Below are 16,633 nucleotides of genomic sequence, written 5' to 3'. Positions count from 1 at the left end.
AAATACTAGAACAAGGAAGGCATTGCTTTGTGCTCTGAGCAACGATCAAGTTTTAGCATGTTCTAAATTTTGTGGCATCTCTCATGGAATATTTGGCACCAAGTTTAGTCATGGACACTCCTTTTTGGCATGATGGGATATCTAGTCTTCTGTGCTCTTAGAAAATATCATGGTGACTCTGCCATACCATTCCTCATGGTGCTTTTCAACTGTCTTTCAACAAGCATTGTAAGAGAGTAGATAAGTTCCTGTTTGAAGAGCAATCATACTCAGTAGAGGGCAGGTGAGGGAAGGAATGAAGAGTTTCAGAGGTCTGGAGAGAAAGCCTGGAAATTATTTTCAACTCCCAATTCATACAAAGCTGTGTCATAGGTAATTTGACCATAGAGATTGTATTTGTGAAGTGGAAACATCTGTCGGAGACTTCAATACCAGCTTTTTGCATCTCTTCTCCCTGAGTGCCATCACTGCTGCCTCATAGCTTTCCTTTCTCTCTGTTAGCAGTGGGTTGTTCATAAACTTTATTGCACTTTGTATACGTTTATCCTTTAAAGACAGATAAATGTAGGTGAAGTCTTGGGCAATATGTGTCCAAATCTTAGGGATATTGCTTGCCTAATGTGAATTTCATGAACTGTTCTCCTAGCAGGCAGCGATATCAAGATCAGCAGTGTTACAGTGCTTTGTGTGTGTGGCAATTTGCAGTAGGACTTCATCAATACTGATTATGTGAGTTCATTTTCTTGTGTGCATCATTTGAGGAGCTGAGAACTCCTTCTCTCTACCTCTAACTCTGTAATCACTGTGAGAGCTGAATTGTTTGTTTTGCCCTTTTGTTGTCAGTATGTGCTAACAAAGACTGATGGGGACTTGCAGATTTCAAAAGGAAGATGTAACTGGTGTATACTCATAGGTTCCTTTTAGAAGTGCCTAAGGGACAACCTCATGTCAGACAAAGTTTTATAAAAGACATTCCAAGTATCTTGCTTCTCATCTTTATTACTGGTTGGCAACATAGATATTTCTTACACCTCAAGAATTCTGGAGGTAGAGGAACTCTTGAAAATTCTTGATGGCTTGGATTTCTAGAGCTTGTTTTTGAAAGTGTTATTTAACCAAAGTCTTGGCACTGTGTCAGAAGGAAGTAGGTCTACTATAACATTGCTGACAAAGCTCTGTTGCTTCCAGGGCCCAGGTTAGGATCTCTGTGAGGCTGCGCTGTGTCCTGACGCTTTAGGACCCATCTTTGGTAGCTCAGTAGAGCACAGATCCTGGGGAGCATGGACACACCAGCAGAGGAATGGCACGGCACTGGCACCAGCGGTACATTTGGCACTGGTAGGACTTTTTGCTGACAGCATGCTGCAATTTTTTTGTGAATCAGTTTGATACCAAAAATAGCTACTGGCTTATTCAGACTGAGTTTATCATAGTATCGATGGTACTGGGATTGCAAAACACTCCCAACATGGAGTAGGATATAACTTCCTAGAGGAAAGTCAGAATAAGCTAGTAGAAATTAAACTAGGAAAGGAATTAACACTCTCCATATAAATATAATTTGGCTGTCATGGCTCTTCTCATGCCTGCAGTTGGAGCTGCAATGTGATCGTATCCCTTGCTGATTTAGCTGAGACAGTGGCAATGTGTGCTTGGCCTAAGTCACATGAGTGACTCTTCAAATATTTGATCAAGGATTTTGGGAAGAAAATAGAAAGTAAGTAAATTCCAAGAAGGCAAGAAGGGCTCAGGGTCTAACTTAACTAGTGGTGTAAACCCCAGTGTGTTGTCCCTGAACCTCTGTTGCAAATGGAATGAACTCTGTACTGACTCCAGTCATCAGGTAAAGGTGCTCATTACCCAGAAACTCCCTGAGGGTGGGCAGGTTGCTCCTTGTCTGTCAGAGTCCTGGGAGGCCATAGGAGTTCTGCTTGTTGCTGAGAAAGGGGTCAAGCATGTTGGGGGAGCAACTATGAAGTGAGAGAGTAGCTACTTGCAGCACTATCTATTGCTCTTTTTCTTCTCCTCCTGCCCTACCTGACAGAGCAACTTGACTTTAAAGCTCTGTCCCAGTTTTGGGCTCAATGTGGCCTCTGTGTAATCGATAAATTCAGTTTTTCTCACACTGCTAGGAAACCCTGAGCCAGCTTACGGCAGGTGTGGCTCCTGGTTGTATGGCAAATGCAATAAATAAATGTAAATGGGAAGTCATTCCTCAGTGCTCTTCTTGATGTGCCTGTCTTTGCATCAGGAGCAGGAATTAGCTTCTCTTTTAGAATCGTTTTCATGCTGCGGGAAGAGCCACTACAGCCATCTGTTGAGGAAAATTAGCAGTTTGCAATATGTTACATCTGTAAATGGATAAACTCTTCCAGACATTACATGTGTTTGTATACATACTCTGCCGTAATTGAGTATAGCTGAGGAACACAACTTGCTACTTCATTCCCAAGTAATGAGCCATACAACAAGAGGAAATGGCCTCAAGTTGCACTAGGGGAAGTTTAGAGTGGATATTAGGAGAAAAAGTCTTCACCGAAAGGGTTGTAAAGCCCTGGAACAGGCTGCCCAGGGAAGTGGTTGATTCAGCATCCTTGCAGACACTTAAAAGATTTGTAGATGTGGTGCTTAGGGACATGGATTAGTGCTGGATTAATGGCTGGACTCAATCTTAGAGGTCTTTTCAGCATAAACATTTCTATGATTCTCCTCCAGCTGATAGTATGCTTTTACAGGGTGCATAAAGGGTAATTTTAATATCAAATGTATTTTATACAAGTGCAAATGATAAGGCAAGGGTTAACATAGAAGAGTATACATCTATCTTGTTGTTCAGAATTGTCTAATTATTTCAAGAATAATTTTGCCTCAAACATGTTCTGAAGGTTCTCAGTTGGATTTAGCTGATATCAGAATTTTGACTGCTACACCTTAGAGTGCTGGGATTATTTGATTTTTTTCCAGGCTTATCTTTCTTTGAAGTATAGCAAAATACCCAATTATTTAAGATTCTTGGATAACTATGTTGTTAAGCTTTGTTTCTTGCTAAGACACTTTTATTTTCCCTCTAATATCTAACTGGGAGAACTAATTTTAAAAAAGCAGCAAACACGTATCCTTGTAGTACACATACTTTTGTTCCTGTGTTTCATTTCATGTATCACTTAGTGCAAGCAGCAAACTGAAATGACAAGCCTAAGAAAATTGTAACGGCTTTTAGTGATAAGCAGTGATAAGTATCACATGGTAGTAGCTTTGAAATTGTTGATTAGAGAGATTCAATTACATTTTTCTGATTTACTAGGCTTACATGTCACTTTTATTTGCAAACTGCTTGCATATTGTAGGTGTGGGTTTTTTGTGTGTGCAATTCCTCAGTGTGGTGTCTGAAGTTGATTCAATGGTCCTGGGCTTTTTCACGTATCGATGCTTAATCCCTGCTCTTACAGCTGCCTTTGCTTCAGGTATTCTCTCAAGAGTAGCACAGACTCAAGCCAGACTCTGAGAACCAATACCCAAACCAGAAGGCAAATTATTTACTTGTGGAAGCATGAATTTTGCTGGGGTTTCATATTATTCAGTCCTGCTTATAAGTCATCAGCACCAGGAGTCATGGTACAGAACAGTGTGAACTTTGCTGGCATTTCTTTCTCTTGCTTTTTTAAAGCATTTTTAACTTTTATAGTGGTGAGAAAGGGCTGTAGAATATCAGTTCTAATTGCTTTGCAAATAGAAATGAAATAAAGAACAAACCTAATATCGTTAATGTTTTCTAAGGTAAAGTATGCCATTTTCGTGGTTTGGAAGTGGAACACAGAGACTTTAATATTTTTGCTTGACAGTATTGAGTTGCAAGTGAAGGCTTTGGACAGGCATATTTGAGGAAACAAGACTGGGTAAGAGGACAATTGTATGCGTAATGGTGTGTCAGCATATAGATGAGCCAGTCTGTTTTCTCTCTAGCTTCTACATTGTTCCAAATAAAATACATTCTGTTATCCCATTAAACCAACGCGCTGCCTTAGAATGTGTCATTTTATAAACAAGACCAAATAAACACCCTCTGTAGCCAGCCTTGCTGCGGGAGAGGCAGACTCCTTATGACTGGTACAAATCCAGTGAAAGTAAATGAAGCAGACTTTGGTTAAATCTGTGGGAAAAAAAAAAATCTCTGCTGCTTCTTCAGTAAAAAGCATTGAGTCTGCCTTCTAGTAGGGAGATTGTGTGCATTTGCCCCTAGGAAGGTTATTTTGATCTTGTATTTGTTCAGTTTTCTGTTTTCTGTATTAGTGAGTTTTTGATTTCTCTTCACCTGCATATTTTACAGCATTGTAAGAACGAAGACAGTGGGAACTCTGTGAAGAGGTGACTGATGGCATTTGCTACATGCTAAAGGAGTCAGGGTGAATCTTAGATTTTCTCTTCCAGCAGAGAATAATAAAATATATGTATTGTAGCATTGATTCCTAAAGTTGCTTTGCATTGCACTGAGTCTGACTTCAGTGGGAGCCACTCAGAGCATCCAGAACTGGGCACATTTGAGCATCTCCCAGTGTTCCAGTTATCATTCAGACTTGCCTTCTCTTAACTGAAATGGGGTTATTTGTATAGCTGCAGCACACTTTTGTACAGTGTTTTGTCATGCATTAGATGTCTCAGTTTCTTTCCAGTGTTTTTCCTTTTCCCCTTATAATTTAAACAGCTGGTTCTATGGTAATGAGTCCCTTTGAACTGTCAGTGTGTGTATATTTCCATTTACACTGCTGGCACTTTGTTCTGAACCTTCTCCCCTTCTGTCCAAATAGGTTACTTGCATTATCAGATCTGTCTCATTGTTCACAATAGCATTGCTGTGGATTCTCCAGATCCCTCTTCCTTACTTGAGTTTAATTGCTCATTTTTCAAAGGCCTTTATCAAACTCTGGTAGGTGTAACTTCAAATAAATCTTCATTCATAGTTCTCAGATAATCAAAGTGAAGGAGAAAAAATTGTATTTTTAATTGCACAAACTATCCTGTGGAGGGGTTCAGCTAACCTATTGACTTTTCATTACATAGCAATTCATATTCAGATTATTTTTGGCAGCTTGCATTTTGTCTGTATTATCTATGATCATTTAAACTTCTGTAGCAATTTATAATATAATTGATGTTGACCAGGATAATTTTTTAATGCCAACAGGCAGAGAGTCTTGTGCAGTGATTTGAGATATGGCTGAAAACCAGGAGTCTAGGAACTTGGTCAAAGATAAGTAATTGAATGACTCTGTTTTAAGATAGCACTGATTGTTCATGAGCAGTTTCCAGAGGAAGGCCAAGGCAATGGCATCAGCAGCAACAAAGATTAGACATAATGAAAAAACCTTAATACATATAATAATAAAGATAGGTCTGCTTTCCGTGTCATGCTGGGATCTCTGTTCAGACCTGGGCAAGCCAGGTGTCTCAGTGAGCTCCCAGTTAAACACATGGAATATTAATTTAATGAACTTACTGAATCAGGAACTCCTGATGAATTCCCACCTTTCCTCATTTGTACAAAACTTATTTACAGCTGACTGTGAAAGAGTGGATTTGCTTTTCACAACCAAAAAAGCCTTGCTGCCAACAGCTGATTCAGTAATTATTAGAGATTGGAAATTCCCAATTACATGAAATTTCTTAAAGAAAAATAATTACTTACCTCAATTACTATCATTCCCTGAAGGTGTCCATGGCCTGTTTTCTGCTGGAGTTGAACAAATTACTAAACAAAGGAACTTTTAGAAACTCTTCTACCTGAATACCCAACATAATTTCAGCTTTTTCTATAAATCTTGCTCTCACTGTATTTTGTTTAACTTGATCTGAGTTTTATTAATTTTAAGCTTCTAACTATAGACTCGGTTTTCATACTTCCTTATATTAGACTTTAAACCCTGGAAGATCCAGAAACTGTAGGTACAAAGCCTTCTATCTATAGAGTTAAGCTGTTCATGTGTTTTGAATACTAAATGCCTCTCCCATATATAATTTTTAAGTGTAAATACGTAGGGAGCAGTTAGTGTCACAACATCCAGTGCTTTTAGGGCTGCTCTCTTTTGGAGGCACTTATTCACAGCTCATATTTCCTGTAACTCTACTGTTAGTATTTCCCACCACGTGCACATACTGCAAGCATAATTTACCTTTCCAGGAGCAGACTCTTGCTGTTTACTTCTGTAGAAGCAGACAGATGCTATTAGCTCATTTTCATTTCATGCCCAAAGTGCCAGTAAAATAATTCAGGCACAGCTCTCAATATATGGTGATGGGAAACCTGCAACCTCCAAATTCATTTGCATGTAGTTTGGTCTGGAGTACAGGTTTCTAAATAACAAGGCCTTTCTCTAAATGCAAAGCACACTGGTTACTGCTTTTAGTCTCAGCAGCTTTCTCATTTGCTGCTCACTTATTACCTGAACTGAAGGTGAGGCTGGGTGTGAATGTTTCTCTGATTCTTCACGAGGTGCTGTGAGAGAGAAATCTCTTCATTTTTTTTGCAGAAAAGCTTTTTGGACATTGTCTCTGTAGGAGGGCAATATGACTCTGTGGGCCAAGGAGTCAACTTGAAATCTGGATTCAGATTGCATCTTAGATTTATTTCATGGTGAATCTAAGGAGCCTAGTTATAAGTATGTGGTGAGGTTATGTGGATCACCATTTTATAGTAAGTTGGATCTGGTTGTATGAGCTGAATTCAAGTTGTTTAGCTCCCGGAGAGAGGCATGTACTCGTTGTGTTCTGTGTCACAAAGATCCTTACTTCTGCAGGCACTAGACAACTGAAGATCTTTAAGCCATTTAGTCCCCCTGAATAGAGAAAGATGTAGCTGTCAAATGTGTAAGACTGATTTTCATTGTAATCCAGTTATCTAGGTAGGCACAGTTTTCTGAACTTGTGTGCTGTTGTTTTTAATGAAATACCTACACATAGATGCCTTTGTGGCATTACTTTGTACCAGAAATGCTGAGCTCATGTATATATTTTGTTTTTCTGCATGGCTTTGGAGCCAAGGGACCCAAATAATCAATTAGTTCAATAACATATCACAGAGACAATCTGTACCCTAAAAAGTTTGTAATTCGATTGTTTGCTGGTTAGTCACAGAGTAGAAGAGGGTGGGAAGGACCTCTGCAGATCATCTATTCTAAGCCTGTGCTCAAAGTAGGTTGCTTAGGGCAGTGTCCAGACAAGTTTTGGATATCTCTAAAGATGAAGACGCTACATGTTCTCCGAGCACGTTGCAGTGTCCAACCAAACTTATAGTAAACAATTTCCTTTTCTTTAATCAGAATTTCCTGAATTTCAGTTTGTGCCTGTTGGCTCTTGTGCTGTCACTGGGCATTACTGACAAGAATTTGGCTTCATTTCCTTCGTTCCCCATCTCATCATATATATCAGTAAGACCACTTTGAGCCATGACTCTCTTAAAAAAGGCCAAAAGAGCATGGTAATTTCTAGTAAATGAGCTCTAAATATACCAGATATAGAACATGTTTGAGAGACTGGCAACAGAGACCTGTCTTCAAGGTTCTCACTTTTTCTTTGTAGCTGACACATTCTTTGTTTGGTTTTGTTTGTTTGTTAGGGATTTTTGTTGGTTGGTTGGTTTTTTTTGAAGCCTAGTACATTTCAATTTCAGCATAGTGCAGTTTTAATTTTTTTCCAGTTGGTAGTGTTTTTTTTGATGTTTCACTATGGAGAGGCGAAAACAGAAAGCCTGGGTTTGCTTTCCCATTCTGTTCAGTCTAGCACTGGCTAATAAGTTTGTGTGGGAAGCATATGATCCACCACTTTCCTGTTTTCCAAGGGAAATGAGAGAGAATGTATGCAACGATGAGATGAAAACTTTAGAAATATGTGGCCTATCACTTATTTCACTTAGTTTTTGTATCTGTGCTGTTGCTTTCCTCTAATGGGTACAGCTCTTGTTCAGTGAATATGGAAACTGTTGGACGTTGAAGGAATAACAAGGTTCTAATGAACTGAAAAAGGAAGAGTTTGTAGCAAAGAAAAATGAATAATTTTCCCTCCATCAATAATGTATGTAGTTAATTGACAAAAAAGCTTCTTACGCAATCTAACTTGCCTATGTTTGTGCAAAACAATACCATTTTTAGCCACTTTCAGTGGGCTCAGAAGCTATTTTCCAGGCCTCCAGCTTCCTGGTGATGTGACATCAGCACAACAGCCCAAGCTGGTGATTATATTAAAAGAAGAATATAATGAGACAAAAGAATAAGGCTATGGCTTGATATTTTCCATTGATAAATTTAGAACTTGCAAATGCTGAAATAATGGTTGTAGTGATAAAAAGAAATATAATTTTTATACTTACCTGCTGTTCTGAAAAAATAGTATATAATTATTGTAGGAGGGAGAAAAATACATCTCTCCCCCTCACTCTGCTACGTTTTCCTCTTCTCTTCAGTGTTGAAATCATCCAGTTTAATTAAATCACCAGACTATTTCTGCACAAAGGATGACATTTTATTAATGATGCATGATGTGTATGAGACAGAATTAACCCAATTTTCAAATGGATTTCAATTTGGAAAGGGCAACATGTAAAAATGTCTTGTAAATGTGTGGGATGAGCTTGTTGAGCAGCTTTCTGAAGGAGATGGGATTACAAAATGATGAATAATTAGACAACAGTCTCTCCAGTCCCTCGCTTTATAATGTAGCCCAATATCATTACCTTTTCCATGTGTTGCTTAGTTTTTCTTATTTTGCGTATTTTCTTATTTGTGTTTATTTTCTAGCAGTAAATCCAAGGGACACTAGTTTAGATGACAATATTTACAAGTAACTGGAAGGGGTTGAAGGTGGCTGTTTTGATCTTAGGATGTTAAGGGACTCTGTTTGTGGTGGGGCTCACATTTCAAATATGCCTGTAGAGCCTGAGCTTCAGAGGTTGGTTGGGGTCCACTCGGGCTCACTTCACTTGTATCTGAATGGGGTAGTCACAGCAGGTCAATGGTCATATTGTAAGTTGTTGTATAGATTTGAAGAACTGTAAGTTGTTGAAAAGCTTTTATCCATTCTCCCAGGGGAACGGATAATCTGCCTCATCATTCAGGCTTGCATTCTTGAAATGTATCTGCCTGTATTAGTGGTTCATACTCTACTGCCAACTCCCCTTACTCTGAATTGAGAAATACCTTTCTAATTTTACCTTTCTAATTCATAGGAAAGCTGGATTGGTGTGATTCTCTGGGTTTTGAGTTTGTTTTTATCTTAGGAGATTTGGGAAAGAAAGCTTCACTTTCATTTCCATATCTCTGAAATGTAATTTTGATCAAAATAGTTCTCAAAAAACGTTAACCTCTGAGAACAGAGTTTTGTGGAATAGACTGTGACAAGGTTTGAAACCACTAAAATGTCTTGCTGATAAAATGGCAAGACAAATCTGCCTGCTTGAAGCATGAGATTAAATTTTTGTGGCTGTTACGTATGGGTAAAGTGATGAAGACGCTAATCCATGTATTAGGAAGAAGATTTTTAAAGGGTCAGGCTGTGAAAAAATGTGCAAATTATAGTGTTCCTTTATTCTTTATTGATGAAAAAATGGTTATATAGAGATTTTTGGTAAGCTCTGTGTTAAAATATTTTTGTTGCTTCTGTTGAGGAAAATTCTTGAGCTACAAGATTGGTGATGGTGTTCATAATGAAGTAGAGGTTGGAGGTCCTTGTTATTCCAGCTACCTGTGCTCATGTAACCCTGATTCCTGACCCAAAAGAGCAAAGACTCCATAACAATGAGACATGGCAGCATAAATATCCTGCCCTTCTGATCAGAACATCAGTCTTGGCTATTTGCTTAGGAATGGAGGCAAATAATCTTCATTAAGTGTTGAAACAGTAAAATATATTTTGGTATTTAAGGTTAGTATGAAAGGGACCTTGTATGGCATTTATGCCAAAAATTTGTGTAAGAAGAAGTACATACTCTTTAGAAAAATAGAGGGAAATAAAAGCAGATTGGAGGAGTGTTAACCAAATTTAATTTACCCTTGTTGAAGTGTTATCATAAGAAATTAAGAATTACCATCCTGTCTGTCTATCCTTTGGCTTGGGGAAATGTGGCTCTATAAGCAGGAAGAGAGCTGGAAGTCAAGGTCAGAGTTCACCCCAAGACTTCAGAAGCATGGTGGAAAATTTCATTCTGAGCTTGGCTTACTTATAAACATATGAGATGATTATTTCTTTATTCTATAGGTATTCCTTGGATTTTATTCTTTCTCCTCATGGTCTGGTTCTCATTCACTGTTGCTATCTAGCAGAACTTTGCACTGGCTTCTGTGTGGAGAGAGGGGCTGTACCATGTGTGCACCATCCTTAATAGACTTTTTCTCTCTTTCAGAGCAAGGAATGAAGAAAATGAGCAACATCTATGAATCAGCAGCCAATACTCTGGGAATTTTTAACAGCCCATGCCTGACTAAAGTGGAGTTGCGAGTTGCATGCAAAGGCATATCAGACAGGGATGCCCTCTCAAAACCAGATCCTTGTGTCATCCTTAAAATGCAGTCGCATGGCCAGTGGTTTGAGGTAAGTGTTTAATAAAGTAAAATTGATTCTTCTGGCACTTTAGGGTGGCATAGACAAACTGAGGCCAAATTGAAATAGCAAGAATAGTAAAGGGAAGAAGCAATTTGAAGCCTCTGGCATAATCTTGCAAGGGGGAAGGGAGATTTTCCATTAACCCTAACGCACTTTGAATCAGAAACTTTGAACTTCTCTTTGGAATCTAGATTAAAAAACCAAGATGAATAAAGCACGAAGCATCATAGAACTTTTCCCTTTAGGCCTTACTTTTTCATAAAAGCTATATAATAGCGCAGATAATGATAGTGACCACTAGGAATTACAATATAAAGAGAGGGGGGATTTATTATTAGTTGGCAAGGGATTTGGTAACAGAGTAGCTTAACTTGCAAATTTTGAGCGTTACAGTTGGATTCATTGTTGCAGTCAGGTAAACCAATGTATTTGCTTTGTCAATTTGCCTTGTGTTGCAGGTCACATGTTTGATTGAAATACTGCTTTGTGTTACTTTACACAATCATGGAAACAATTTCTTTGATAACTGGAAACATGGGGTCTCTAAAGAAATTAGAATTGTAACGTCAGAACATAGAATGGAATGTAATATTTTTAATGACATCTTGTTGGTTATTTTACTTAAAAGTTATAGTTGAGTGTTTGTGGTTAATCAAGCTAAAAGGTGTGACTTAAAAAAGGTAATAGAAAGTATGTAAGAGAAAATTAGTAATTTATTTAATCCAGTTAATTTTGTGTGCATATTCATCCCTCTCTTAAAAAGAGTATTAGCATTCAGCTTATAATTGTCTTATCTATGAAAAGACAAAAATAATGGTGAGCATATGCAGAAAGCAAAATTTTAAATTCAAGGATCTTTTAATTTAGTGTTTTCAGCCAAGTTTTTCAGGTTTTGAGGATTTTGTTTCATTTATTCCAATCATTTTGACCTATGAATTTTTTCCTGTTCAGACCAGCATCAGCCTAGGAAAGTTAAGGGGGTTTTGATGGTATTCTACTTTTCGTAGTTTGCTCCTGTAGAACCACTAGACATATCCCTGGTGGAAAACCAGACTATAAATAGAAATAAAACTCTCACCACTGTTTAAGTGCTACGAAATCAGTGTGTCCATGTAATTGAAATTTAGGGTGATATAATAGTTAGCCAAAAAAAATGTAATTTTCGTTCTCTGAGTAGAAAAAATAGCAATTAGCTGCACTGTGTGTAATCACACAAATAGTAGAAATTAACCAAGCACTGGATTAAAGGTCAAAATAAATGAAATGCCCCTGTTTGGAAAGGACACAATGAAAACTTTTATGCTGTCTCAGTTCTCTGAATAACTTCGGGTGCATTTACATACAGTTTGGAAGGGTAAGAATATTTAAATTATATATTCTGATGTAGCAGTGGAGATTCCCTTCATTTGATGTGGTTTGTAATTTGGAAAGCAATTGCCTGAATAGAGTCATTCTTGCAGAACAGATCTACCCACTGATATGATTCTCATCTTATGTCAGTTGCTCCTACTGTCTAGTGAGAATCCAGGTAATTCATTTTAGTACAGGAAAAAAAAGTTATTAGTTCATGTTCCTATCAGTGCTGCAAAGCAAATGCCACTCTGCCATGATGAGTCTTTTCTGGCCAGCACCTTCTTAACAGAATTTTTAATTAAGTTCCAATTGCTGAGCTAAATTAAGCAGAGTCATTCAGGTATAGCTGGACACATAATTTGGCTGGAAGAATCTTCTGCTGATGGCAATCAATGATCCAGCAAGACCTGAAAAAACAGACCAAGTAATAATTAAAAAAAAGTAAAATCCAGTTATCAGCGAAGTGAGTATATTCAACATAGAAATCACTAAAATGGCAACCCAAAAAAACAAGTAGAACTGAGGAGTGTGGATTTAGTGCCTTAATAAATCATCTTGGATTTCCAGATACCTTAAACCTTTTGGAGATCCAAATGTGCTGTAGCAAGATACAGTATTACTGAAATGTATGAACTGATTGCCTGGTTGTGTGAGGTTTTGTCAGCAAGGAGTAGCTGAACTGAAGGTGTCTGAAATACAAGTTGTGGTCTGTGTAGGTTGTGCTCTTGCATATAAGTGCGTTTGAAATCCATGGAAAGTACTGAGGGCTGGCTGCATGGCTGCTCTTGGGCCAGATATAGCTGAAGCATGTGGGCTTAGGCTGATGGGATTGCATTGTGAATTAAGTTAGAGATACTGGGATATAAGGGACTCACTCTACACATGCAGACAATCCCTGAAAGTGAGTGATCTGTGCACATTTTTTCTCTGGGAGGATTTTGGTAAAATATGTCAGCCTGTTGCTGAGGAATTTTTTTTTTTTCAGTTCTGTGTGTGCATATGTGTGTGTGTGTGTAAATTATGCCACCCACACATGTAAATATAGAATGAAAATGTGTTTATGCTCTTGTAGAGTGGGTTGGTGCCATTTCCAGAGATTGGAAATGACATCTAAGTATTCTTCTTCATTTTTTTAAACTGTGTTTTTCCTGTATTTTTTTGTATTTTATAGTTTGGGGGGCTTTTGTTTGTTTGTTTCCCAGACACAGAATTGGTGAGGTTGGAAGGGACTTCTAGAGGTCCCATGGTCCGTGTGCTGCTCAGGTGAGGACCTAGAGCCAGTTGCCCAGGACTGTGTCAGACAGGTTTTGAATATTACATGAAGGAGGGGGATTCTGCATTCTCCCTGGGCAACCTGTGCCAGTGCTTGGTCACTGTCACAAGTGAAAAAATGTTTCCTGATGTGTTCCTAAGTTTCAGCTTGTGCTCATTACCTCTGGTTCTGCTGCTAGCCACCAGTGAAAAGAAGCCCAGCTCTGTTGTCTTTGGACCTTCCCTTCAGGTATTACATTGACAAGATGCCCCCTGAGTCCTCCAGGTGTGTCACCTACAAACTTGCTGAAGGTACAGTCTGCCCCATCATCCAGGTCATTAATGAAGATCTTAAACAGGATTCTGATCCCTGGGGCTCACTGCTAGTCACAGGCATCTGGCTAGAATTTGTCTCACTGATAACCAGCCTCTGGACCTGGCTGGTTTTCAGTCCACTTCACTGTCTGCTCATCCACTCCCTGCATCAAGAGCTCCTCTATGAAGATCTTACAGGAGGCAGTTTCAAAGGCCTTATTGGAATCCAGGTAGAAAATACCCACTGCTCTTCTCTCATCTGCCAGGCCAGGTAGGTCTGCTTCATCTTAGAGCTCTGTCGAGTTGTTCAGGCAAGACTTTTTCTTGGTTGGCTACTCGTGATGATTTTCTTATCCTTAATGTGCCTAGGGTTAACTGCTGATCAACTTCCCAGGAACTGAGGTGAAATTGGTGGGTCTGTAGTTCCCTAGATGATTTGACGAGGGACACAAAATTCCCCAACAGTGAAACCATCAGGATCTTGGACAAATACTCAAAGGATTCTTGGTGCTCTCCCCCATTCTGAGACAGATGTGCTTGTTGTTTTTTTTCTTCTTGTCTAGGTAGTTGTTTCTCTGTAAAGAAATTAGCACACACACATGCACAAGTGTGCACACAGACCTCCCCCCTCCACTTCCCCGTGTATGTATGTTGGTGCTGGCTGAAAAGCACTATCTCCACCAAGATAGAAAGTAAATTGTATGTTTGGTCCCCCAGGAAAATTGGTAGTTTACTCCTCCTCACGTATGAAGTCTAACATGACAGGGTGTGATACAGCAGAATTTAAGATTATACTATGTTTGTGTACTAAAAGCCTATTTGCTGATCCAGGGCTGAATTTTAGCCCTTCTGGCCATAATTTTAGGCAGTTTCAAACTTGCAGAGTGTCCAAATGCTGTACTTAGGCTGTTTGCTTAAGATAATTATTAAATGGCTGTTTTTCCATCTTGCTTTGAATGTGTTCAAGGAGTTTCAATACTGTACTAAGTTTCAGATGGTGAATGACTGAGGTACATGATGATCAATTCCTTTGCTCTAATGATAATTTTATCCATCTAGAGTCTAAATGTCCATGTGTAATAAATGTTAACTGTTAGCTAACGTATAGGATTGGAGCCTTCAGCTGAGATGTGCTGGCACTGGCATTCTCATTAACTCCTTATTCACAAGAAAACAGCTTGGGCCTGTTCACAGGTTATCTGCATATGGCAAATACACATAGTACATGTTATTTTGAAAGCTGTTTAAATTACTGAGCTGTGTCTGGTCATACAAGTTTTACAGGCGATCAGGAGGTGTTGTACAGCCTGACATAACCAGATGGAATGTGAAGGAATATGAAAATAGAAGAGGGGCTTAGGAAGACAAGTAGCCATGTTTGGGAATCAGAGAGGGCTTACTGTAGTTGTACTCTTCTGGCTTTCAGCAGAAGGGCAGATAGTGTTTGCTGCCTTGTGGATTTGAACAGCCAGATGGAGGTTTTGCTTTTTACCCAAAGCTTTTATTAAACCTTAATAACTGCAGAGCAAATAAAGCAGCACCCAAGGACAACATGCACTTGCTAAAAGTCATCTTGATGGAATTCGGTGAAATTGTTAGAATGAAAAAGTTTGTTTACTGAAATAGATAATTTTTTTTGTTGTTGAAAGGTTCTCACAATTTGTGGAAAAACTCATTGGGCTTTGGTAAAAATGCATTGATATTCTTAAAATAAAAGTTATTCACTTTTAATTCAGGATGACATTTGAAGGATCAGCTTGGCAGGACTAAACAAACAAACCTGAGTTTTCTGTATTTCCTTTTCCTTTCCCATCAACCTGCACATCCACACAGACCTTTGTGCATACAGATGGTAGAGACCAGTGAGCTGGGAAATGCATGGAACCAGTTAAGGTATAGGATACACAGTGGAGCCTACTAAACAGGCTGCATAGGAATGAAGCTATAGGAAGGACAGTCTTGCTCTTCATCTGTATTTGCTTTTCCCCTTAGTCCTGCTCTCTCTTTTGTTTCATTTCTGAAATCCCACATCCTCCTTCTTCCTCTGCCTTTTCACCTACCTCATTTACATTCCCAGCACCTGCTGCCACATTTCTCTCCCCTCTGTATTGGGGACTGGGAGAAATTCCCTGCCCCTTCCTAGCATGGGTGAAAGATCTGAAGAGAAGACCCTGAGGCAGACTTCAGCTATTTGTTTCCATAGATACCCAAAAGTAGCTTTCATGTTATCCATCTGTGGCTGTTACAGCCCACTGCAGAAGCCAACAAGCCATGAAATAGGGGAGTCTGTGGGATGATATATTCCATGACTCTACCAAACTGTTCCAAAATGCACACAAAAATTCTGTGAAGAGGGAAAAAAACCCCACATATAAGTACACATGAAAAATTACATCCTTTTTAGTTCATTTTGATGAACAGGTAATAGATTAAGCATTTGGATGGAACTGGAAGTTTCACTCATCAGAAACAAGAATTGCCACCATCAGCCATACAGAATGAGGCTTGAGGCTGCCTAACCCTATCTCGCATCTAGTTGGTGATGATGAAAAAGTATGGGATCAGAGAAATATAAAAGTGTCTTTCCAGATTGTTCTTCCAGCTCTCAGTGATCTGTAGCTCAGGGAGTTCTTAAACAGGAGTTTTTACCTTTGTAATTGTAAAAGAGGTTGTTAGAATAACTTCCACAACTCAGTTCAAATAATTTTAAAAGTTTTTGTATATAAAAGATAAGATTTCAGGATATCATGGGACATAAGGGCTCAGCAGCTTAAGTGGGGGTTGAATAAAGTAATATTACTTGTATTTTTTGAACTTGCCTCTAGCTGATTATTTTTAGGTTCCTTTTTCCTTTATTAAAGCAGACACTGAGAAAATCCCTGTTCATTTTTTCAGTGCCATTTGGGATTTTATTCTGATTTGTCAGTGGCTGTATAAAAGGGCAACCTATATTTTGAAGATTCAGCATGCCTAGGCTATCAAGAAACATGGATTTTTTGGGTAGTTATTTGAGCTGTGTTTATTTCAGAGCATTGCAGAGATGTAGTGCCATAACCTGTTGTTGCATTTCCACAGAGATTTCTGAGCAGCAATTTGGGATTTATTCTCTTCTTTAAAAAACTACAAG

The 16,633-nt window shown here is 38.7% G+C and overlaps 1 protein-coding gene across 1 annotated transcript in view; it reads left to right on the top strand.

Annotated features, from left to right (window-relative positions):
- The first annotated feature begins 1,200 nt into the window (after positions 1 to 1,200).
- CPNE4 (copine 4) overlaps positions 1,201 to 16,633 on the top strand; it is a 187,242-nt gene continuing 171,809 nt past the window's right edge. Inside the window, exons 1-2 of the mRNA XM_066320811.1 lie at positions 1,201 to 1,338; positions 10,388 to 10,575. Coding sequence (XP_066176908.1) covers positions 1,281 to 1,338; positions 10,388 to 10,575 — 246 coding nt within the window. The 5' untranslated portion in view covers positions 1,201 to 1,280. The remainder of the gene's footprint in view (positions 1,339 to 10,387; positions 10,576 to 16,633) is intronic.

This window comes from Sylvia atricapilla, chromosome 1 (genome assembly GCF_009819655.1).
Source record: "Sylvia atricapilla isolate bSylAtr1 chromosome 1, bSylAtr1.pri, whole genome shotgun sequence".
Classification (NCBI taxonomy): Eukaryota; Metazoa; Chordata; class Aves; order Passeriformes; family Sylviidae; genus Sylvia; species Sylvia atricapilla.
Note: the sequence above shows the minus strand (reverse complement) of the source record. Positions and strands in the feature narration are given on the sequence as shown.